This window comes from Phallusia mammillata, chromosome 5 (genome assembly GCF_965637545.1).
Source record: "Phallusia mammillata chromosome 5, kaPhaMamm4.hap1.1, whole genome shotgun sequence".
NCBI classification, from domain to species: Eukaryota; Metazoa; Chordata; class Ascidiacea; order Phlebobranchia; family Ascidiidae; genus Phallusia; species Phallusia mammillata.
This window is the reverse complement of record NC_137256.1, coordinates 9,946,240-9,972,002: the sequence shown is the minus strand read 5'-3', so window position 1 is coordinate 9,972,002 and position 25,763 is coordinate 9,946,240. Positions and strand designations below refer to the sequence as shown.

Genomic DNA, 25,763 nt, shown 5'->3' with positions numbered 1-25,763 from the left:
AATTGTAAGAAAAACGTAAGAGCTAGAGGTATTCTATTCAATAAATACATTTTGTTTCACACAAACAAAAACACCAAGCCTATTTGATTTACATTTACATCTAATGTTAAAATATATGTAGGTTTTATTAAGCATACAAAACAGGGACAATATTCGACAAAGCTTGCATAGGATCACATTTAAAAAGGACGAAACATCGTTTGAAAAAAAGTAAAAAAATATTTTAAACTGACCGACTGAGGGAGGAGTTGACCCTCTGTCTTAGGTGGTTGAGTTCATTTGATTGTTTATCATTGGTTTCTTGTAGGAGGACAATTCGATTAGCTTCCACTTCAACTTCACGGTTTCCATTCGTAATGTTCTTCATAAAAAATAAAATGAAATGTTTTGAAATGCTACTCATAAATTGACCAACAATTTCAACACCAAATCAATTCAAATAGAGCAGTGATTCCCCACTAGTGGTATGCAATGGCTTTCCTGGTGGAACGTGAATATCGTTCAGTACTTCATTTATTGCATATATTTGCACATGAATCGTTTATTGTGACATAAAATGTTTAATATCAAAAACACCGAGTTGCCTTTCACTTGCTATCCTGATGCAAAATTAGGATATTAGTAACTTTTTGTAAACAAAACCATTTGTCTTAAATTGTTTTGTAATTATAACAAAAACAATTATGCGTTTACCATTGCATGCGTTTCCAGGGAATTAAGGTGCACTGCAAGTCCAAAAAGTGCATTGAATCTTTTAAATTTTGAAAATACTACTTTCAAAGCATACGTGGTTTTAGTGGTGATAAAGTGTAAACTTAAAGTGGTAGCGGTCACAAAAAAGGTTGGAAATCATTGACATAGAGCACAAACCCACTTTTTTGCGATTTGTCTATATACAGCTGGTATAGTTATGTTAATTAGAGAGTAATGTTGTTATTGTTTAGCAAAAGCTTTGGTTTAATGTTTTCAAACCAACATTATTTGAGCCATTTCTTTCCTTCTGAGGTTCATTTTTCTTCAAGCTTTCATGGCTCCCAGACTGATTTTGAAGTTTCAGTTGGTTGACTTGCTCTCGTAAAACTTTGCACTGCATAAAACACACGAATAAAACATCAGGGGACACTTTATGACAGTGCCATTCCTAGGAAAAGGGTTTAAATGCCTGTCTGTGCAAACAATTTTAGTGCAATCTACAACTGCGCATTAGAATTGAAACTAGAAAATTTTTCTGACAATCAATAGTAGAACCATTAGGTAACAGCATTCTCTGTAAAATGCTGTGTAGTAATATGCACTGTATGAAAAAAGTAATTAAACATATAAGCAGCTGTGTTGGCAAACTCACCTCACGGTTCGATGATTCAAGGAGTTCTTCCAAATGCATTTCACGCTCCAATGCTGCTTTTAGCTTTTCTCTTACCTATAAACATACTGAAATTAATAAAAATTGTCACATTTTTTTAAGTTTTTTTACACTTTCTTAAAAATTTTCATGTTTTTCTGAATTTTTATAGTAGCAATTGCATAAGTTTTGACTGATACAAGAAAAAACTATTATATTTTTAAAATGTATATTTAACCAAAAAATTTATAACATTGTTTCCTGATATTGATTGCAATAATTCGATCAAAATCGTAACTGCTAGAGAACTTTTGTAAAGAATACATCATGTAGACCAGAGGCGTGCAACATATGGCCCGCGGGCCAGTGTCCTGCCCGCGGCACCTATTTTCGTGGCCCGCGCAGACTTCAAAGTGCTCCATTAAATATGAATACTTTTTACTGCTAGAGCATGGAATGTTGCTATTTGTACACCATCACTGTCATTTTCGAATTTGTACAACGTCACACCTTGATAAGGTTTTATCCACTGTGACGACATATTCCCGTTGTTGCATCATAGTGTGCATTATGACAGAACTGCCTTTGTAGCAATAATTCAGTAACATGATTTATAGGTGCAGTGAATATATTTTATAGGTGCAGTGAATATACATTTATTCTACGAAAAGGTTAGCAGATATCCCATTGATTAAAAAGTACTCAAAAGAGTAACTTGATTGTATGCGCTATTAAATAAGCTGTTTAAAAATGTATGTGTTGCACTATTGTCTGGCCCTTTTAACTGTAAGTTGTGGCCCACTGCGATAAACAGTTGCACGCCCCTGATGTAGACATTTCATTATTCACTGTTGTAAAATGTATATGCTGGTAACATAAGATTTGGACTAAAAATTGTGGGTTTAAAGATGTAACAACCAACACACCTTTTCATCCAACGCTTTATGATGTTCAAACAATGATTTCAGAGCTTTTAAAACTTCAACCTCGCTTGATACTCCAGCATTTTGCTGCTGTTGCCGCTTGACAACCGTCATTCGTAAAGCTCGTTCATGCCTAGCAACCAGCGTTTCCAAATGTTCCAAGAGAAGCTAAAAGTAAAAAAACACCTTTGATGACATTGTAACAAACAACCCACTGAAATATAAAACATATTTTTAAGAATATTGATCATTATATCTTGTGCACAGGATGAAAAACTTATGATAAACCTAAAAGGTTGACACATAAATTATACCACACAAAAAAATATGTGCACGTAAAAAAAATAAAAATAATATTGGCAAAGTAATACTGTGTAATACAAAAGCTTAAACAACACTTAAAAAGCCAAAAAAGATGCATGGAAATTGTACAGCAACGGGGTAGGTGGATAACACAAATATGTAAGAAGAACACTAAATACATACCCTGGTATTATTCCTCTCCGATTTCATGTCATTTATTTCCTCCGTGTATTCGAGCAATTTCTCGCGGGCTTGATTAAGTTCTTTGGTCAAAGCAGCATAGTCCTTGAATAATTAAACAGATTTTAATGTATGAAACGCACAAACAAATCTTTCGCGTTTCCTGTCAGTAATGTAACTAGCTATAACAGCACAGTCATAAAAATCAAACATAATTGCAATGCACACTACACATAGGCCTAAATGATTATTTAAATTTTTGCAATTGGTACAGTAGTGAAAACCGCTTTTGGCCAAAGATTTGTGACACTTTAGAGCTTGTTTCAAATTAGTTTGGATATATACAGTTAGTAGCACAAGTAATAACTTATTGCAAGACTTTTTAAAGATTGTAACTTATACACACTGGCTATTTACAGAGAGGTGTTTATTGCATCCTGCATTGTTTGCAGGGAGCAAATTACAATTTCAAAGGTATTTCAAAGTGGGTGGTCTTAGTCTTGAGTGGTTATGCAATGAATGATGAGATTAGCTTTCAAGTCGGTCTGACCATACATTTATGCACAACTTTTAGAGTTAAGCATAAAATAAAATGTTTATAATAGACGAAGTCACTTCACTACACAGTACAATTATATACATTGCTATGGATATGAAGTGGTAGTGTTAACAAACATTTTAAAGAAGTGTTCAGTCCAGCATAATTTATTTTTACATTTAGTCAATGAAAGTTATTTTACTAATATTTTATAGCTACAAACATTAAGCACATTGGAATACAGATCAAGAGTTTTGATAAGCAAAAACAGCTTTCAGGGCATATGAGAATGAGAAACACCATTCTGCCAATCAGGTATTGGAAATCACATTACTGGTAGGGAAGTGCCTCTCAAATACACAACACAGCATTGTAAATATCCCAATACAAATGTGCCATTGCATCCCATGGGAATGGGAATTGTCCAGTGAGCAAATGGCCGAAGAAACTGAATGCAAAATCTGTATTGGACATTTATAATATAGCAAGAAAATGCAAGCACACATGAAGGGCCAACTGCACAAAAGTAAGTGCCACACAAAAACTGACCTATTAATTTTTTATCAAGGCAAGGGGCACCGTAAAGCACACATGTTACATACAGTGAACAACTAATGCATGCTTTACTATTTGTGCACAAACGGTTTACCGAAATACATTCTGTTTTAATCTGCATAAAATCTTGGATAAAAGAATTTTATGCAATATGCAAGTCATTAATCCAATAAATATTATAGCAAAGTAGCACAATTATATTTGTCTTAGCCTAAGACTCTTAGGTAAAACTCCTTACTGATTTATGGATAGGATTGTGGTTTCTTATCTATACCACACAATATGTAACATGCACACAGTATACACGTAGTCACCACATCAACTTACTGTTGGCATCGTGTTGTTAAGTTGTTTTAACAGAAAATCACGTTCTTTTTCAAGTTCCCCTAATTTGGAATTAGTGCTAGCCAGGTTCTCTTTACTCTCCTGAATAAAGGCATTTAAATATTACGAAAGTAATATACACAACAATGACCAACAAAATTTGTAACATTACCTGCAGTGTTTCTGCAAGCTTGTCGCGTTCATCTAGAACAGTCACCATAAGCTGCTCAAGGTTTGCCTGTCATAGAAATATTTGTCAACGTAAGGTTCCATTTACACAACTTTACATTTCGCCTAACACGCAAATAAATCAGGAAAACTCAGTGCAAATAGAACCAATGGCAAAACATTTCACACAAATTACTACAAACTGACTAAATGACAAATAAACAACCCATAATAAATGCCAAAGAGATTGGGTCCAAATCCAGCCCTGTTAGGATCCAAAAATTTGTCTGGATTAGGTAAAGATTAACCGATGTTTATTAGTTCAAGTCTTACCACATTACAAATCGTTTATACCTTGAGTTTAGTCAAAACTAGGCAAAGATCCAGGTTAACTGAATCCCAATTAATAAAGGATTTACTGCATATTAAAAACTTTTGAGTCCGCTAAAAAATTGGTAACTTTAAAATCACGTATTTTTGTGAATTTGAATGAATGTTTTACCTTGTCTTCCTCTTCCTCAGCCCCATCTGCACCAATGTTACTGATGCGATCTTCGCTGATGGTGGGCATAATATCACACATCATCTTGTGGCTATGCTGTTTGCTTACCCTTAAAAGTGTACAGATAAGTTTTAAACATCCTTCTGCAGATATAGTGCAAGGAAGAAATAGGTTTTTAAGATCTAATGCAATATCCTCTGTTTATCGTGCACTGTACTAAAACACATTCAGTGTTATTTACCCTGATGAAGACGACCTGTATAGGACGTCAAAACATCTAAATAAAAATACTTGCCAGAAGAGCTCTATAAACTTGATATTATGCCTGGCAGCAATAGCATATATATTGAAATAGGTTATTACTTACCACCAAACTCTATTAGAAATTACATCCTCAACATTTTTGTGCAAAAGTTAAAACAGGAAAATTTAGACTTGGGTTGCCAGTGGAGTGGAAACAAGGTACCAACTGTTATGAGAACGATATGTCCTTTGAAGTGGATTAATTGTAATTCTGAAAGGTATCTTAGTGTGAGAGCTGATTTACATTGCCGCTATGCCAGTGCCACTTACTAATCTAAAATTATTTCACTCTCATGCACCAAGGCACATCGAAAATCTAAAACACAAAAAATAGTATCTGTAAAGCATGTTTAAACAATTGACAAAGCAACAGTGCTTCCTAATCAGAATCAGTCAACAAATATTGTTTAACAATATATATTTCACCCACAATTGGGTCACTAGTCGTTCTCCAAAACACTGGGTATAAAAGTAAAACACAACCAATTAATATTACCAACACATCGAAAGGAAACAGCAACCTGCTATAAGCGCTTGCTAACTTTTTGCTAACTACACAAAGTATACTGCAGAACTGTGTCTAAGCCAAAGCACTTTTATGCACACACCAAGCAGGCCTGTAGCATTCAAATAGGATAACATGAATTAGAAGTAACAATGTATGTGGCATACAGATATTTACTTTTTCGTGTAAGACTCCATTAGCTTGCTGCACAACTTTAGCAAGACAACTTATCATGAGCACTTAAGTTACATGCCAACTAGAGTTCCCTTTCAAGAAACTGTCATCAAGAAATTCTTGACAAATCTAGTCTCCAATCTCAAAAAATAAACACAAATGTCTCACAAAAAATTACATTGTCTGTCATAAACAAAAAGTAAATGCAAAACCTGTTAGTTTCAACTTGCCCCTAGAACTTACTGGGCAAAATACTACTTTCTTTGCTCCAGAATACTTCTTTCTTTGCTCTTGTCGCTAAACTTTCACCTTTCCTAGGCAGTAGTCATGCTTGGTTGCATATTGCATCATATAAAGGTTTACTACTAGCAATTGCTACTAGAAGTTGTTCTAGTCATTACCCAGATAGATTTGAGAATATGGGGTTAGAACTTAGAACTACTGTCAGGTGGAATTAAAGCCTCGTCATTTCAAATCAAACACAGCTTGTCTAATGTCTACTGATTTCTGCAAAATTTTCTGACAAAAACACACAATATTGGGAATTGGGATCAACAATTAATGAATTCAATCATCTGATTGCTATTACACAAACCATTAGCATTCCATACACGAATCATGGGTCTTTTTGAGAACCTCGGAAAAAAGAAATATTCCAAACCATTAAAAATCATATTTTGCCTTATCTACAAATTAATTACAAAATCGGTCGGTTAAATAAATAAACACATTTTAATTACAAAAATAGCATTTCATACACGTTTAAAAGAATAAAAAAGACATTAGTATTAAAAAAACAGGTTAGGTTAGGAACAAGCGCGTCCTAATTTTCCAATTCTCTGCCAAGAATCAAAGATAAATCGAAATCGATTGCGTTCTATAGAAATATTCAACAAAATCAAAACAATTTTATGATTTCTGTGCTGTATTTTACTACGGATTTTTGCTGTCTAAGTTAGGTTTATTTCGCTTGGTGAAAGAACTCGTGGAGACACAATTGCCCCCAAAAAAATTTATCTATTACATTCTCTGGTATTTATAAATGAAATTCACAGAAAAATGTAAAGATGTTTGTATTTAGAATTATGAAGTATTTTCAGCTTCACTGGGCCACTTTTCCTCTTATAAGTTGTTTGGTACATCAAAGTAAACATTTTTGTCAACAATTTTTAATCGCGAACAAATTTGTTTTTCACAGAGATGTTGTTAAAGCAAGGTTTACATAATAGCTGCGCTCAATATAAACCAAGCCATCATTTACAAACACACTGCACGCAAATGAGCAAAAAGAAAAAAGTAAACCTTCATGTATTGAACAAAAGTAAACCTTCATGTATTCAATTGAACATTGCAATTTCCCGTTTTGTTTTTTGCACATTAAACTAACGGAATAGGAGTCGTAGATGTTTTTCTGGGAGGCGTCGTCACGGTCGATGAGTTTTGTGTTATTCTTCTATTGCATTTTGACAGCAAGATCTCTTTGTACGCCTTAAACGACAAAACTACACAGATGGTAAAGATCATAAGGTTGGTTTCATATAGAATTGCAGGACCGTGTATTGTTGATCCGAGAAAGGCCTTGCTGCCGATGCCCACAATTACAACGGGTACTTGATTGGAGACAACAGTGACAAATATTAATATTGCTGAACGGCGAAACATTGCCCTGACGCGGTGCCTGTTTGGGCCCTTTGCGGAACGTCTCAGTGATAGACGAAAAGAAATATCATCATAAACCGTCCGATGGCAAAAATACCCGCGGCCGTGTATTGTGGCCAAAGAGTAAGATTTTCCATCATCTGACATCCGCTTCCTTCGGTTTTAGTTTGAAATTGAATTACAAAACTAACAACCTCTGCTATTGAACACAGTGGTAGAATGACCACGGTAAATATGTTAAGAATTTTAATCAGCTTCTTTTTCGCATCCTTTTTCATCACTGGATGTTGATATAAATTGCGCTGTCGTAACCAATAAAACAGCAAAAATATAAGTGTTGAGACACTATGGAACGTGGCTAAAGTATCTACAGTTATTTCGCACTGATAAGCGGCGTTAATATCTCCAAACGCCAAATTGTAAAACACGACGTCTATGATCAGGACGCAGTAACAGCTAGAAATAGCGACAATGGCACACAGAAAAACAAAGTTGCCTTTACGTTTGCTTGTTTCTATAGTCCAGGCGTACCCAAACTTCTCACTACGAAACCCGTAAGCAAACATTCCCCACAGAATCCAGGAAAGTGAAAAGAAATAGAAAATGTTGAGACTAGTGGCAACGATCCATTGTGGAGTGTCCAGGCGACTGATAAATGTCAGGTTGCTGCTGTAATTGCCTTGCTGACTGCTGTTATTGTGAAACATTTTGGTTGGTTTGTAGTTACAGCAGAATTCAAGCACGAATCACAAAAGCCTACTGTTAAATTTACTGTAGCATTAAACTACTTGTGTAACCTGAACAAAAAAAAGTTCATCAAGCATTTAGTGAAAGACAATGTGCCAACACGTCGACTAAATCGCACAAATCCCCCTTAAAGCATGCAACTTCGATAAGGGTAACCTTCATGACAATCTTATAGATAAAGCTACAGCCTACAATTTTTAAGGGCAGGTGTTACAAAAAGGCTAGATTCGAAATACAGTTCTATAATTTTGCTGTTTATGTACTTCGTTAATTTTATCTCCCAACAAAGTTTAAAAGTTTTTTTCGGTAAACTATAGCATTCTGGCTGATTGCGGGACTTTGAAATGTTCCGGTTTGGACTTGCACTTTCGGGCCTGGACCAAATCAAGCATATAGTTAGCCTACTTCGTTCGGCTGGCTAGCATCTCTCCCAAAAACGTCAACCTACGTTACGTTAACCGCCTAAACCTGATGTAATTACCATTTGTCGGCCACGTTACTCAAAATACACCTAAGAGCCTTTACTTTGTTTTTACCCTTTCTCATACCTTAAGATTCCGTGTCAGTAGCCTACTATTGTATCCGCGCTTGAACCACTGGTCTAAACAGTAACAGTTTTAAAGTTTCCGTCTGAAAGCATCAAATCCTTTTGTTGTCAGTCATGGGTGTCCGCAGGAAAAAATACAGGGGGGCAATGATACCGTCACATCGCCATTTAAGAAACGGTATTTCAAAACAAAAATCATCTGACAGTGTTACTCATTTTGCAAATCCCAATGTAGCAAAATAATACAAAAAGCACAATATTAACTATTAGTGTAGTACGCTGTAGGTTGGCAATAGATTTTTAACGAAAATGGGATTTACATACACGAACCTAAGCGAAATACTCAAATTTCGACATCACAAAACACACAAATTGACATAAAGAACGAACAAGAAAACACAACGTTAAACAAAACAGGTATTTAATTAGGCCAACTCATGTAATCGCTTCCACGGTCGCTTTTTGGACCTTTCGAACTCCGTCTGATTTCTCAAAAGCCATCTCTTGTTTGGCGGTACTACCAGCGATTTGGCCTTGGTCTTCAAAGTCTTCTTGTGAAACCGCGCCGAAACTGCGTTAGTTTTTCGCCATAGCGGATTTGAATCTTCCGCCGATCGGACTCCACCAATATTTCCAATAACCAAATCATGCGACGGGGTTTTCAAACATAACGCTTCGGCCTCTCCCGTCAAATATGGAGTGTTTACTTCCATTTTGGCCACCTCAGCTGATACGACAGAACCGTCGGCCAAACTAAGAATACCTGGCCTGTCAGAGACTTGATCATCATGGACGAATTTCCTGTCGACCAGAACACCCGTGCAACCTGTGTCTCTACACAGTCGCTGTCTGATTGTTTACCACGCCTTCACGCAAAGGCAGATTGGACCCAATTTTTTGCTGCTCGACTCCCTCTATCGAACATGCTGCCGAGCTGGACATCATCACCGGTGGCAAAGCACGCGAATGGCAATCTTTAGCGATGTGTCCCACTTTGTCGCACAGAAAACATTTTGTAGGTATTCTGGCATCTGGTTTACGCTTTGTACATTTCTCAGTCGCATAATCAGTTTGCTTGCAGTCAGCACAAAGCTCGCTTACATCTTGACGCACATCGTGAGCCATCTCTAGGTTGTGTGCTGCCAGAACCTGCTCGGCGATCCCAGTCAAACCATCTAAAGTTTTCGGTACCTGTTCCATGAGATGAGTTGATAGCTCCAAGCCTTGAGTAGACATCCAATGTTCGACCCGTTAGCAAGGCACTAAGCGCGCTCGCCCATTCGGATCTCTTCCATTTGCAAGTGACAGCAAAACGCAACAGATAACTGACCAGTTCATTTTTGCCAACTACGAACGCAGGCAACTTGGATGCTTTCGCTTTGCCCGCTGACCCTTTGCGTTGGGCTCCACCGATTTCTGCCAGTTGTAGTTCAATACTTTTTAATTCCAACTGGTGCGCCGCTCTGTCGTGGGCATCTTCCCCGATACTTATTATTTCAGATTCCGTCTCGGCTGCGCGGCGTCGCTCCTCAGCTTTGGCCTCAGCCTGTTTTCGTCTTTCCTCGGCAGTGCGGCGTCGCTCCTCAGCTTCGACCTCCGCCTGTATCTATCTGTATACGCTTTCCCTCGGTTGCGCGGCGTCGCTCCTCAGCTCCAGTCTCCACCTGTATTCGTCTAACTTCAGCTTCTCTAGCCAAACGACGCTCTTCTCGTTCAAATGCATGTTGCTCGTTGATAAACTTTGCCAAATCGGCGCCAGTCAAACCCAGCTGTTTTCCGACTTCTGCAATCATTTCCATCTCTTTCTTGGTTCACTAACAGGTAAGACAACAACACAGAAAACTTATCCCGGACGAGCCCCCAATTGTCGCAAACTAGACAGGTCAGATATCCTAACTGTACTAATTTGTGTTAAACGCTGTCTATTGGCACACCAAGAACTATCGAGATGTTAAGTTTCAGTGCACTTAAGTTAATTTGTGGCAGTCACTCAATCTCCGAGTTTTAGGTTTACATTCCTTTTCTGGAGAGGTAAAAATTAGTTTGCATTAGGTGTAATTTGATTTGGCAGGCGCATGGTTTTGTTTAAATTAGTTAAATAGTACATGGCAATTATCATTTAACAAATAACTACAAACGCTTCAATCCAAAGGATTTGACGTTTCCAGTCGGCAATTTTCCACAAACAGTTTTCGGATCACTGAGCTTTCTTGAGTTTTCGCTCGTTTTTTCTGCTGCCTGTTTACTGTCTAGGTTAGTTGCATGATGATTAAGCACACAACAGCCTATGCGTATTTTCGGGCAAGGTCGTTACGGCGTTGAAATTACAGTTCCATAAATCAATGCTTTTTTAACTCTGACTATTTCAGCTAACGTACAGGCCAAACACAGTCACAAAGACTTCGCTATGAACTTTAACTTTATTGCAGTTTTGAGAAACTTTTGTAAGGCAGTGGTTCTTTAGCACGGGTATAATATTAGCACTGAAGAAAGGGGTATAGAAAAGTATAGTCAAAATTAAGGTTCTTTAGGCGTATCTGTGAAGCATGTAGTCATAAAAGGGTAGTAACCACAGGGTTAAACGATTAACATTACTAACGTTGGCGTTTTTATGTGAGATGCTGGCCGGCCGAACGAAGTAATTATGCTTTAGTTTGATCCGGTCCCGAAGGTACAAGCCCGAAACCGCATTATTTACAAAATCCCATAATAGAACAGAAAGCTATAGTGTACCGAGTGAAACTATTAAATCAGTTAGCAGATAAATGAATCTGTTTGTTTGTTTTTTGTAACATCCGCCCTCTAAAAACTGTAATTAACATCATCTATAGCAGAGTGCGTCAGCCTTTTTTGCACTGCGGACCATTTTTGAAACTGAAATTTTATCACAAAACGGCCTTAAAAAAATAAGTTACAAATATTTAAGCAACAAAACCGCTTAAATTAGTTTATTTAATCCCCAGGATGCATGTGCAAAATGTTTCAAAGCATTTAACTTATAAACTGTACGGCCCGGTAACGAACTTGGCGGGCACTAGGTCGCGGACCGGCGGTTGTCGACCACTGATCTATAGGATTATCATAGCTACTTTTACCGTGGTTACGCGCCTAAAGGGGATTTTGTAAGTTATCATTTTAATCAACGCATTGCTACATTTTATTATTAATAAGACAGTGACAGCATCAACTTGCATACATTTACCAGCGGCGAGCAAGTTAATCACAGCGTCAACTTGCATACATTTACCAGCGGCCAGCAAGTTAATCACAACATTAACTTCCATACATTTATCAGTCTACAGGACCTTCCACAATGGATCGCTGCCACTAGTCTTAATATTTTCTACTTCTTTTTTCTCTCCTGGATATTATGGGGAATGTTTGCTTACGGGTTTTGCAACGAAAAGTTTAGGTACGCCTTGACTATAGAAACAAGCAAACGTAATGGCAACTTTGTATTTCTGTGTGCTATTGTGGCCATGTCTAGCTGTTACTGCGTCCTGATCGGAGAAGTCGTGTATTCAATTTGGCTTTTGGAGATATTAACGCCGCTTATCAATGCGAAAAAACCTTGGACACTTTGTTTGCGTTTTACATTGGCTCAACACTGCTATTTTTGCAGTTCTATTGGTTAAGGCAGCGCAGTTTGTACCAACATCCAGTGATGAAAAAGGATGCAGAAAAGAAGCTGATTAAATTTCTTAACCTATTTACCATAGTCATTCTACCACTGAGTTCAATAGCGGAAATTTTAAGTTTTGTAATTCCTTTTCAAACTCACACCAACGGAAGCGGATGTCAATATTTGTTTTTTAAAGAACTTACGCTTTGGCCAATATATACATGAGCGTGAGTCTCTTCGCCGTTGGACAGTTGGTGATGATATTTTTATTCGTTTATCCACTGAGACGTTCCGCAAATGGCCCAAATAGGCACCGCATCAGGGCAATGTTTCGCCGTTCGGCAATTTTGGTATTTGTCACTGTTGTGTTCAATCATGCACCCATTGTGATTTCGGGCAGCGCCCAGGACATGCTTGGATAAACAGTATACACGGTCAGAACATTCTATTTGAAACCAACCTCATGATCATTACGCTCTGCGTAGTTTTGTCGTTAACGACATTTAAGGCGTACAAAGAGATCTTGCTGCCAAAATGTGAAAGAAGAAAAACGCCAAAATCGTCAGATACGACGCGCCCCACCAAAACTTCTAAAATTCCATTTCCATTTGTTTAATGTGCAAGCAACAAAATGGGAAATTCCAGTCAGTTTTGAAAATTTCAATGTTTCTTTGCTCAATACATGAAGATTTAATTTATTCGCTTTTACCCTTTCGCTTGCAGTATTTTTGTGAATTGTTGCTTTGTTTATTTCGACCGCATTTTTAACGACTGCACATTTCAGAGCTTACCATTTATATGCCATTTAAATTGTTAATCTTGCCTTGGGAGCATTTCTGTAAATCAATTGTTAACAAAAATGCTTGCTTCCACCTACAAAACAACTTTAAGGGTATTTTTGTTTGTGGCGTTTGTAGTGATTTGTTAAATCAGAGTTGGCATCGTTTCCTTTATTTAACCTTTTTTATTGTCGGGACCAAAAGAAGTTTTTGCAAGTGTGTAAGGAGCCGCAAAAAACGAATTAAATAAAGAATGCAGAAAACAACAAGAATCTGAATAGCTACTTTTTGTTAATAACTCTTTTCTGCAAAAAGAATACTGAATCTGACTTATGAGACAAACAATTTGAAACATTGATTTTTTTGCTTTTATCATATCAAGCCATATATGGTAATAATCATCTTTAGTGATTTTCTGAGGTCTGGCGAGGACCGCAAAATAAGTAAACTTAGTTGGGAGCCACATGTACAAAAGCGCGGTTAAGAATCACTTTAAACTGCTAAACATTTTACCATTTATAAAGCACGGCTTGAATTTTTCTGCCCGACCACAATCTCATGTTTTTTTAAAGCTGCAAATAGAGCTAAAAAAACGCAAAACCTAAATTGTGCATTGGGGCATTGCACGCTGATTAGAGCATGAAGCGATCAACCTTTTATATACAAAACATACACACAAAAATTACAAGCAACTGCAATTTCATTGGAAATTAAACAAATGGAAATGGAGTCGTAGATGTTTTGCTGGGAGGCGTCGTATCTGGCGATTTTTTTCCTTTACACTTGGGCAGCAGGATCTCTTTGTACGCCTTAAACGACAAAACGACACAGATGGTAAAGATCATAAGGTTGGTTTCATATAGTATCGCCGGACCGTGAATTGTTGATCCAAGAAAGGCCCTATTGCCCATGCCCACAATTACAATGAGTACTTGATTGGAAACAACAGTAACAAATACCAAAATTGCCAAACGGCGAAACATTGCCCTGATGCGGTGCCTGTTTGGGCCCTTTGCGGAACGTCTGAGTGGATAAACGAAAAGAAACATCATCATAAACCGTCCGATGGTAAAAATACCCGCGGCCGTGTATTTTGGCCACAGCGTAAGATTTTCCATCACCTGACAACCGCTTCCTTCGGTCTCAGTTTGGAGTTGAATTACAAAACTTAAAACCTCCGCTATTAAACACAGTGGTAGAATGACAACGGTAAGTATATTAAGAAATTTAATCAGCTTCTTTTTTGCATCCTGTTTCATCACTGGATGTTGGTATAAACTGCGCTGCCTTAACCAATAGAACAGCAAAAAAATTAGTGTTGAGGCACTGTGAAACGTGGCTAAAGTATCAAGGGTTATTTCGCATTGATAATCGGCATTAGCATCTCCAAACGCCAAATTGTTAAACACGACGTCTATGATCAGGACACAGTAACAGCTAGACATGGCTACAATGCCACACAAAAATACAAAGTTGCCTTTACGTTTGCTTGTTTCTACAGTCCAGGCGTATCTAAACTTTTCGCCACGAAATCCATAAGCAAACATTCCGACTGATAAATGTCAGATTGCTGCTGTAATTGCCTAATTGGCTGCTGTTTTTGTGAAACATTTTGATTGGGTTTCAGTTACAGCAAATTCAATCTATTTAAAAGAGCTCACTGCTATATTTACAGACGCATTAACCAGCTACTTTCATGGTGTAAAGTCTGTGGATGAACAGAAATAAAAGTTTATGCGTAGACTTATTGATAAAACAATGTACCCATGATGGGATTCAGTCGGTTCAGACCGGTTCTATAGAACCGTCTCACGAAATTTTTTGAGATCTGCGAAACGGTTAGCATTACTGCTCAATGGACTTTTTGTAACAGAACCGGCTGAAAAATATTAAATATGAAAATTTAAATCCCACCGCTGAATGTACCGACACGTCGACTAAATGGTACAAAATCCCCGTTATAAGCGTGGTAACTTTGGAAAGAGTAGCTCTAATGGTAACCCTTAAGACAGTGGTTCTCAAAGTATGGGTCGCGACCCAAACATGGGTCGCGCATGGTCAAAAAATGGGTCGCGCTATGGTGATTCAATTTTGCACAAATGAACTATTACTGCAATAATAAAACACAAACGAATTTACTTAAAGCAAAAATAAAGTCACATCACTCGACCACGTTGTACAGTAAAATGAACCAATCATTACAACATACAGACAATAGCCTTCCAATTTTACTGTTACGCACATGGCGATTGTAACGTCATAGCACGGGAAATAATAATAGGAAGTTAATCTTGCATCCCGGTAACTTAACGGGAGATGTAAGAATTAGCGTTTAAGGATGGCCTCGAAATTGTAGTCACATTTTTGATGTTTGAGGCTTGGGTCGTGAGATGTTCATACGGCCCAGATTTGGGTCGCGGTCAAAAAAGTTTGAGAACCACTGCCTTAAGATAATGCTAATTAGCCTATAGAGTTATTCGAGGCGGGTATTACAAAAAGGCCAGATTCAGAGTACTGTTCCAACTCTGCTACTTTTGCAGTTTCCATTTTGTCTGCGATCTGATTTAATGATTTCTCTCGGTAAACTTTAGCTTCTGTCCTATTATGGACTTCGGGTTTAGGCTAGTACTTTCAGGTTCGATACAAATTTAAGAACAAATTCTGCGTTTGGCAGGCTAACATCTCTCATACTAACGCCAAACTTCACAAAATTTAGTTTTTTGAACCTGTGGTAAATAACCTTTTTGCAGCTTGCCTCACAAATACGCCGAAAGAAACTTTATTTTTACTTTTTTTCTTTTATTCCCTCCTTTTATTGTTTGTATTGCACCCTTGCTCATGAACAAGCGCCTCCAGTTTACAGCAAAGCCCTAAAGCCTATACGTGAGCCGTAAACTTCCTTCGCCGTAAGTATCTGTGGTCTATCCCGAAAATACACTAAGGTTAGTTACCTTTGTGCTTATTCATGCAAGTCAGACAGTAAACAGTCAGCAGAAAGAAACGAGTGAAACCTCCTGAAGCCCAGTGATCCTAAAATTAACCTTTACGTTTTGGGAGTTGTTTTTCGAAAACTTTATCGATTGTGTTGTCCAGAGAAATTTAAAAAAAATAAAAGCAATTTTATGATTTCTGTGCTACATTCTACTACGATTTTTGGTAGAGCTACAAACACAAGAACTCACGGCACAGGTCTGCTATAGTTTCCGATGGGCCGCGCAACGAAGCATAGGTGTTTGCAATGTCAATAATTGCCAAGTAAGCAATTTGCTTATAGTCTACCCGAATTTTTGCTACATATACTCTTTGGTATTCATGGAATTACATACACATTAAAATGTAAAGATGCATGTATTTTCAATTATAAAGCAGTTTCAGCGAAACTAGGGCACTCAATCTGCAAGTTTTAGATTTGCATTCCTTTTCTGGCGAGGGAAAAATTGAGTATTTTGCATGAGATGTTATTTGGTAGGTGCATGACTTTGTTTCAATTAGTCATAACAAATACCCGCAAACGCTGCAAACAAAACAATTTGACGTTTTCAAACGGCAATTTTCCACAACCAAATGGTTTTCGGATCACTGAACTTTGTTGGGTTTTTACTCGTTTTTTCTGCTGCCTGTTGACTGTCTAGGTTAGTTCCATGATTAAGCTCACAGCAGCCTATGCGTATTTTCGGGCAAGCTCGTTACGGTAAAAAGAGTTGTAATCACAGTTCCATATTTCAATTCTTTTTAAACTCTGACTATTACAGCTCACGTACAGGCCAAAGACGTCGCTGTAAACTTTAACTTATGCTGGTTTGAGAAACATTTGAAGGCTGTAGTTTTTCAGAACGCGTATAACATTAGCACTGAAGCAAGCGGTAGACAAGTAGCCAAAATTAAAGTTCTTTAGGCGTATTTGTAAAGCATGTAGTCACACAAGGGTAACAGCCACAGGGTAAAGCAATTTACGTAACTAAGGTTGGCGTTTTTACAAGACATGCCAGTCAGCCGAAAGAAGTAATTGTGCCTGAAATTGATCCGGACCCGAAAGTATAGGCTACAAGTCCGAACCCGAATCTTTTTCAAAAGCTCACAATAGGACAGAAAGCTATAGATAAATGAACTGCGTAAAAGTGGAATGGTTGGAACTGTACTCCAAACCTGTCATTTTTGCAATACCCGCTCCGAAAAAAAAAATTAGAATTATCTACATACATTATCTATATTTAAGATTATGATTTTGCGAAGTTTTGCCGTAGTTTCTTGCTTAAAGAAGATTTTGTACCATTTTAATCGACGTAGGTCGTATTATCAATGTAAGTATAAGGATTAACTTTTATTATTGTTCACTTTTAGACTTTGCACCAAGAAGTTTAATGCGCTGTCAAATCTAACAGTAAAACGTTTGTTTTGTTTGTATGGTTAAATTCTATTGTAACTGCAAACACAAACCAATCCAGATGTTTCACAACAACAGCAATCAGGAAGGCAATTACAGCAGCAACCTGACATTTACCAGACGACAGGACCTTCCACAATGGATCGCTGCCACCAGTCTTAATATTTTCTACTTCTTTTTCCTTTCCTGGATTTTATGGGGAATGTTTGCTTATGGGTTTCGTAACGAGAAGTTTAGGTACGCCTGGACTATAGAAACAAGCAAACGTAATGGCAACTTTGTATTTTTGTGTGCTATTGTAGCCATGTCTAGCAGCTACTGCGCCCTGATCATAGACGCCGTGTTTTACAATTTGGCGTTTGGAGACATTAATGCCGTTTATCAATGCGAAAAAACCTTGGACACCATACTTGCGTTTTACAGTGTCTCAACACTGCTCTTTTTGCTGTTCTGTTGGTTACGGCAGCGCAGTTTATACCAACATCCAGTGATGAAACATGATGCACAAATAAAGCTGATTAAATTTCTCAACATATTTATCGTGGTCATTCTACCACTGAGTTCAATAGCGATGATTATAAGTTTTGTAATTCCGTTTCAAACTAAAACCGAAGGAAGCGGATGTCGATATCTTGCTTTAGAAAATCTTACTCTGTGGCCACTATACATGAGCGCGAGTCTCTTCGCTGTTGGACAGTTGGTGATGATATTTTTATTTGTTTATCCACTGAGACGTTCTGCAAAGGGCCCAAACAGGCGCCGCATCAGGGCAATGTTTCGCCGTTTGGCAATTTTGGTATTTGTCACTGTTGTCTCCAATCAAGCACCCATTGTGGTTTCGGGCAGCGGCAAAAGCATTCTTGGAGTAACAGTACACGGTCCGAACATTCTATTTGAAACCGACCTTATGATCAATACGCTGTGTGTCGTTTTGTCGTTTAAGGCGTACAAAGAGATCTTGCTGCCAAAATGCGAAAGAAGAAATACACAGAACTCATCGTCAGTGACGACGCCTCCCAGCAAAACATCTACAACCTCCTTTCCTTTTGTTTAATATGCAAGAAACAAAATGGAAAATTGCAGTTATTTTTGAAAATTTCTGTGTTTGTTTGTTCGTTACGTGAAGATTTACTTTTTTGGTTTTATCCTTTTGCGTGTTTTTTTTTCTTTTAAACCCCACCCTCTTTCCCCAACACGGGTGGTTAGCTTCTAGGTCCCAACTTGACTGGTTCCACCAACGTTGTAAATTGATGCTTTTATTTGACCGTTTTTTTGACGATTGATTTTTGACGACTACACTCTTCAGATCTTATGCCATTTGATATGTCAATCTTGCCTTGAGAGCATTTCTGTAAATAAATTGTTAACAAAAATGTTTTGCGCTAATGTACAAAACAACGTTTTTAGTTATTTGTTAAATGATAGTTGGCATCGTTTACTTTAAACAGTTAAACATTATATCATTCATAGGGAACAGCATGGAATTTTTTGTCAGACCACAATCTTATATGTTTTCGAAAGCTGCAAAAAGAGCTAAAAAACGCAAAACCGAAATTGTGCATTGGGGCATTGCACGCTCATTAGAGCATAAAGCGATCAACCTTCGCTCAGATTTGTGACGTTATAATAGTTCGACCAAGTATTGCTCATCCAGCAGTTTTATTGTAAACAATCGACGTTTCGACGTCCTATACAAGACGCCTTCATCAGGATAATGACATAACTTGCAGGACAAATTTCTTTTAAAGCGACAAAATGCAAAACACACACATGTAAAACAGCGTTATAATAGTTCGTCGGCTAAAACAACCTACACATGCAAGTGAATGAAAATGCGTTGAAGGGCCAACGTGGCCATAAATTCTTTGTTCATGAAGAAAATACATCTGCAAGATGCAGGGTCGTGCTAACATCGTGGACTAAGCTGGCTACTGCGTTTTGCACATGACTGCAGTTTTGTGCAACAAATTGGTTTTGACGTCTCTGGGATTTCAATTTAGGCAATAATTTTTAAACATAACCGACGCAAAAAGTATTCGTTAACTAAACAAAACATACACAAAAAAAAACTTAGTACAAGCAACTGCAATTTTACTTCCATATTAAGCAAATGGAAATGGAGTTGTAGATGTTTTGCTGGGAGGAGTCGTATCTGACAATTTTGGCGATTTTTTTCTTTCGCATTTTGGCAGCAAGATCTCTTTGTACGCCTTAAACGACAAAACGACACAGAGAGTAATGATTATGAGGTTGGTTTCATATAGAATCGTCGGAATGTGTACTGTTGATCCAAGAAAGGCCTTGCTGCCGGTGGCCACAATTACAATGGGAGTTTGAATAGAGACAACAGTGACAAACACCAAAATTGCTGAACGGCGAAACATTGCCCTGATGTGATGCCTGTTTGGGCCCTTTGCGGAACGTCTCAGTGGATAAACAAATAAAAATATCATCATAAACCGTCCAATGGCAAAGAGTCCTGGAAATGTGTATACTGGGCAAAGAGTAAGATTTTCCACAAACTGATAACCGCTTCCTTTGGTCTTAGTTTGAAACGGAATTACAAAACTTACAATCTCCGCTGTTGCACCCAGTGGTATAATGACCAAGGTAAATAGGTTAAGAAATTTAATCAGCTTCTTTTTCGCATCTATTTTCATCACTGGATGTTGGTATAAACTGCGCTGTCTTAACCAGTAAAACAGCAAAAAAGACATTGTTGAAACACTGTAAAACGGGGCTAAAGTATCCAGGGTTTTTTCACACTGATAAGCATTGATATATCCAAACGCCAAATTGTAAAACACGGCGTCTATGATCAGGACGCAGTAACAACTAGACATGGCCACAATGCCACACAAAAATACAAAGTTGCCTTTACGTTTGCTTGTTTCTACAGTCCAGGCGTATCTAAACTTCTCGGTACGAAACCCATAAGCAAACATTCCCCATAAGGTCCAGGAGAGGAAAAGGAAATTGAAAATGTTAAAACTGGTGGCAACCATCTATTGTGGAGTGTCCTGTCGTCTGATAAATGTCAAGTTGTTGCTGTAATTGCCTTGCTGACTGCTGTTGTTGTAAAACATTTTGGCTGGTTTGTGGTTACAGCAGAATTTAAGTCCGAATTAAAAAAGCTTAGGCAACTGGTGGTATAAAGTCTGTGGATAACCTAAACAAAAAAAGTATATTAAGTACTAATCAGTCTACAGTTTTTAAAGGATGGTCGCGGGTTTTACAAAAAGTTCTATAAATTTGTTTGTGCTGTTAAACTAGGTTTGTGGCTTGTTGCAGGACTTTAAAAGGTTCGGGTTTTTGCTTGAGTTTCGGGTCCGGACCAAATTCAAGATTAATCACATTAAGTTCCCCTGGCTAGAACTTACATAAAAACGTCAACCTCCGTTACGTTAATCGCCTAAACCTAAGGTAATTACTATTTTTCGGTCACGTACTTTGCCTTTTTTCATACCTATTTGCTTCCATGCCAAGCAGCCCACTTTGTACCTTTGCTTAAAAACCACTGCCCTAAAAAGTTTTCAAAAACAACAGTAAATGTTCATAACAAAGCCCTGGGCCTGTTACGTAAGCTTGAATAGTCAGCGAATAATAAGCATCAATTTATAAAACTGTGGATATTATAACTCGCTTCGGGCTAGCCAAAAAATGCATTTGAAAATCTTTGCGCTTATACAAGGAACTAACCCAGACAGCAGCCTAAACAGGCAATAGAACAAAATCCAAAGAAAGCTCAGTGGTCCGAAAACTATTTGGTTTTGAAAAATTCCCGTCTGAAAACATCGAATTATTCTTTTGTTTTCAGTATTTGTAGTTATTTGGTAATAATAAGCCCTACACATTTTTACCATTTGAAAAGCACAACTGAAAAGCCGTGGGCGAAGTACACACAATTTTTTTCGAAAGCCGCGAAAAACTGTAAAAAACGCAAAACCGAATTTGTGCATTGGGGCATTGCACGCTTATTAGAGAATGAAGCGATCAACCTGCGCTCAGTTTTGTGACGTAATAATAATACGTCGGCTAAAACAACCTGCACAGGTGAATGGAAATGCGTTGAAGGGGCTATACGTGGCCCTATTTTTTTGTTCATGAAGAAAATATAGCTGCAAACCTGCCATGCAGGGTAGTGCTAACATTGTGGAATATTCTACCTATTGCGTTTTGTACATGACTGCAGTTTTGTGCAACAAATATGTTTTGACGTCTCTGGGATTTCAATATCCCACCATATTTCAAGGCTGGCAGGCATTAGTCGCTTTTTTACTGATCTGGATTTATTCAGGTAAATGTTTGATCAGTTTTAGCACAATATTAAAGCCATTTTTAGACAAAAAAGTTCAGTATGTTAAATTTAATAGCTGGGAAAGCTTTCCAGTGGTAATGATCAGGGGTCTGGTATACTTTCATGACCCAACGTCATAACTACGTCCTGCCTGTACATACACCAATGACTTTTACATATGATCAACTACGTCATAGTACGGATACGTCACGCACATAATGACGTCACTGTGACGTCACACATTTTCCCTTTCGCCCGACGAAAATTTCACACTTTACGAAATACACATCGCAGAAAGCTGAAAATTGGTGTGTGACGTCATCAAGGCTTTGGATGACGTCATGCAAAAAATTACGTCAATCGGGTCACGCTAACTACATATATTCAACGTCTAAACTTACTCGCTAATGCAAAACACCTCTCGCTCGCCGATGACCTGCGCTTTCTCACTTAGGTACAATGACAAACAATTTTTAGTTTGTAGAAAGGGTGAATCATTTGAGAAAATCAATCACAATCATTTTTACATTGGTTGTTGGCGTTGTTCTTGCAATAACCTAACGTTTTTGAACATCCTATAAATTTAAAACACCCTAAAATGTTTAAAACATTGAAGAAAACGTATTCAGTATGCTGATTTCTATGTTTATCCGAATTATGACGATATTGGGTTCCTTTTAATAACATAAATCCAATGAGCAGAAGATTGCAAAACTAACATCGTTTCGTACGATCAGGAAATGGCCAGTAGTTCTGGTGCTGGCTGCAGCCAAAGTTGAGATCGCAGAAGGGCGATCGAGACATTGTTGGAAAGGCCTATCCTTCCCCTCCAGCTTGCACCCCCCCGCGTTGCACCCCCATAGAAGTGCGTCACCTAGCGATTGTTTGAATAAAGGTAGTTTTCGCATAAATGTGACGTCACAATGCCTGGGGTTAGGTCGGTGGGGTCAAAGTGAGTGGAAAGTTAAATGCCTTGTGAATATTCGTGCCAAGTTTCAAATCGACAGATCAAGTACATTTCGGATGAGAGGCCGACAAATAGCGATGTATTAAAATGGGAAAAATACATAGCTGATGTGGAGCCAAACCTAGCACAAGCCTTCGTTTTAGTGTTCGAAATACGTGACTACTCTGAGACAGTATCTCCGTATTATGTACTACTCTTTTGCGTACCCCTATCTGCAATATGACGTCCCGGCCGTGGGCAGCGGCCACACTGCACAAATTAAAACTAACAACATTAAACATAACAGAATTTTGCGAAATATAACTCGCATGCAGCCCTTACCGGTGTCGCGCTACCCAACTATATCATGACTTGTGTCTCCTAAAATGCAAAGATATTTACAAACATGAGGTAGCCAAACTATTACATGAGTCCTGTTCACGCATATTACGTCAGTACACCATCACAACACCCGAAAGGCTGAAAACTTTCATCCACGCGTAAACATCGCGTTCGGCACAAGAACAATTTGCCATCGAGGTTACCACACGCCATCAAATCTCTGCATACCAGAACTCGTGCTAGTTTTCAATTTTTTTCTTGTGTGTTTTTTAAGGGGTGTTTTAGTTTTTATCTTAGTGTGATTTTACTTTTCTATTTTTTAGTATTGTACCATGAAACGAGATTATACTTAGACATATACAAAAGACCGAAAAACTGCCGTAGGATTCGGTCTTTTCAGACCAACCGTCCGGGCAGAAGGCCAGCAGCACTTTTTACAGCGAACAACATCATAGATCTCGTCATCGATCTTACACAAGCTGCATAATGAGGAGATGCTCGACGGCACCATTCTCATTGTCGCAACGAACAGTCCTTTTGACACCCGGGTCTGTGGGATCACAGGAAACGTTGCGAAGAACCGACCTTGTGTTTCCGTTTGGCGGATTTCATTTGGCCAGCAGAACCCGCAGGTACAACAGCCTCATGCAACCGGACGTTCCCCGCTAGGCTCGTGCGGTCGGTTGCGATCCTACGGCAGGATAATGGAACTGTGATGATGAAGTGACTATGCAAATGAAAATTTGACTTGTCTTTATCCAAAAAAGCTTCTCTATTTCCCAAATGTGAGCATTGTTTCATTGACATTTTCAAGACCGTTCAGTCATACAACTTTACTGTGACTAAATTCAACTATGGTTCCTCAAGGGTTTTGTGGGAAACTATGCAAAACTTTGTCGAAGCCCGCTATTCCACATGTAAATGTCTATAAAAGATTGGATAACTTTCAAACAAATTGTTTCGCAAAACACCTAATAACAATGTAACTCGTCTGCTCAAAATTGATTGTTTGCATTGACACTTCTGATACAACATTTTTATTAAATAATGCAGACAGAAAACTGGTCTTAGTGAAAAGCCATCACACCACGTCAAGGTGCCAGTTGTTGTGATGGGAAAAAATTTGCCGGGCGTTTTTTTTCATTTTCTCTAACACGAGGGCTCAGAGCTCAGGTGATACCGTCAGGGTCGAGACCCGGAGTCGTGGCACCAGTCTTTCATCACAGCCACTAAGGGAACTATTTACATTTATATCTGGTACAGTGGGTTGCTTGCAATGGCGTTAATGAGGTCGGGGAAATACTGCGACTTATCTCGCATACGCCGCCACATCCATTCGTCTATGTAAGACGGAATAAAATCCCGGTAAGCGCCGTTCATGCGTTTAAATTTACGTTTGCAGTCACACCACAAACTTTCAATGTCGTTAGTGTGAACTCCGGCTGGAGTCACAAAACGATGAGAATGGTTGACGGTTTGATGCTGGTATTGGTGTGGCAAACCTGTAATTGAACAGCCCAGCAATTACATAGCAAAACGTGTCAAAAAAAAACAAAACAAATTACTAGATAGGTGATTGTAAGCAGCCCATTCATCCGACCAGATTGTTGTCCCAGGGGCCACGTGTCGGACAATAACTGTTTCTAGGGTGGCACGATCCCGGCGTGGGACTAGTTCCAAAAAACACTCCCTGTACAAGAGTTTGTTAGCCAAATAATATGCAATAATTTTAGGTCATACTTGGTCTGAAGATCAACGCCTCCAAAAACCCACTGTTCCCGTATTGGGCGCGCCTGTGCATTTGACCCACGTTTGCGGCGTGCCACCAGACTTTCATCTATGGCCACAATGTGCCCGACTCCGCCAATCACGTTGGGCCTGGACAGGAGATCCTGCGTGCATATCTGACGAAGGTGTTTACAATAAAAGCTTGTATCTACTGAATAAGCTTACTTCACGAAGGAAATTGCACCAATCAACACAAACGGTCTTTGAGATTGACGCCTCTGCCATAATTACGTCTTGGCAGACATCTAATGTCCAAAAATACATTAGTGTCACCAGTTGACGCAAGTCGAGATGACTTTTCTCAAAAAACGACCCTTTCCGGATGGAAACTATTTTTCTGCATGCCTGTTAATACACAAACGAATCAATTCAAAAACAAAATAACTTTCAAAACTGTATATATCATGCCAAACGCCAAAAAAAATTAAACTCCAAAAACACAATCAGACAACTGCAAGATAAACGAAATGCGTCAAAACAACAACTTACACGTGCTGGACAGCGCCAAGCTAGGCCATCGACCTTGGCCGACGCCCAAACCTTTTCTTCCATGACAGAACCACATTTTGGGCAAGTTTGCTGCCGAGAAAGCAAACCATGAGCTCGTAAATACACTATGCATTTACCTACATCCTGCAAAACTCCTAACTCCGCCAATTTCCTCACGTTTATTTGACTACCCGCCATAATGCAAAAACAGTATAATCAGTTGAAGTTCATCAACAAAGTGAATAAAGAACTCATAACGAGAGATAACCACGTTTCAATGGACATTAAACAATGCGACATTGTCGGTGTTCTATGTGACGTAACATAGCAAATTTGTGCCCAAGCG

The 25,763-nt window shown here is 38.4% G+C and overlaps 2 protein-coding genes, 1 long non-coding RNA gene and 1 pseudogene across 8 annotated transcripts in view; 1 reads left to right on the top strand and 3 right to left on the bottom strand.

Moving 5' to 3' along the window:
• LOC145230729 (liprin-alpha-1-like) overlaps positions 1-5,484 on the bottom strand; it is a 38,393-nt gene extending 32,909 nt beyond the window's left edge. For 3 of the 6 annotated variants that reach the window (XM_080096236.1, XM_080096238.1, XM_080096239.1), the window contains exons 1-9: positions 5,203-5,484; positions 4,836-4,944; positions 4,338-4,403; positions 4,169-4,267; positions 2,752-2,853; positions 2,269-2,433; positions 1,346-1,420; positions 977-1,087; positions 234-361 (exon numbers count right to left, since the gene is read on the bottom strand). In XM_080096236.1, coding sequence (XP_079952362.1) covers positions 234-361; positions 977-1,087; positions 1,346-1,420; positions 2,269-2,433; positions 2,752-2,853; positions 4,169-4,267; positions 4,338-4,403; positions 4,836-4,919 — 830 coding nt within the window. In that variant the 5' untranslated portion in view covers positions 4,920-4,944; positions 5,203-5,484. The remainder of the gene's footprint in view (positions 1-233; positions 362-976; positions 1,088-1,345; positions 1,421-2,268; positions 2,434-2,751; positions 2,854-4,168; positions 4,268-4,337; positions 4,404-4,835; positions 4,945-5,202) is intronic. The other 3 variants (XM_080096240.1, XM_080096241.1, XM_080096237.1) reach the window with 2 other exon arrangements.
• Positions 5,485-8,872: 3,388 nt separating this feature from the next.
• Positions 8,873-10,225, bottom strand: LOC145230119 (uncharacterized; annotated as a pseudogene).
• Positions 10,226-21,517: 11,292 nt separating this feature from the next.
• LOC145227738 (UDP-N-acetylglucosamine transporter SLC35D4 homolog) overlaps positions 21,518-25,763 on the top strand; it is a 9,677-nt gene continuing 5,431 nt past the window's right edge. The window contains exon 1 of the mRNA XM_080092649.1: positions 21,518-21,852. Within this exon, the coding sequence (XP_079948775.1) occupies positions 21,687-21,852 (166 nt within the window). The 5' untranslated portion in view covers positions 21,518-21,686. The remainder of the gene's footprint in view (positions 21,853-25,763) is intronic.
• LOC145227740 (uncharacterized) lies at positions 23,211-25,755 on the bottom strand. The gene is made up of 2 exons (XR_013859959.1): positions 24,706-25,755; positions 23,211-24,642 (listed from the first exon to the last, which is right to left on the bottom strand). It is a non-coding gene; the product is annotated as an uncharacterized LOC145227740 (long non-coding RNA).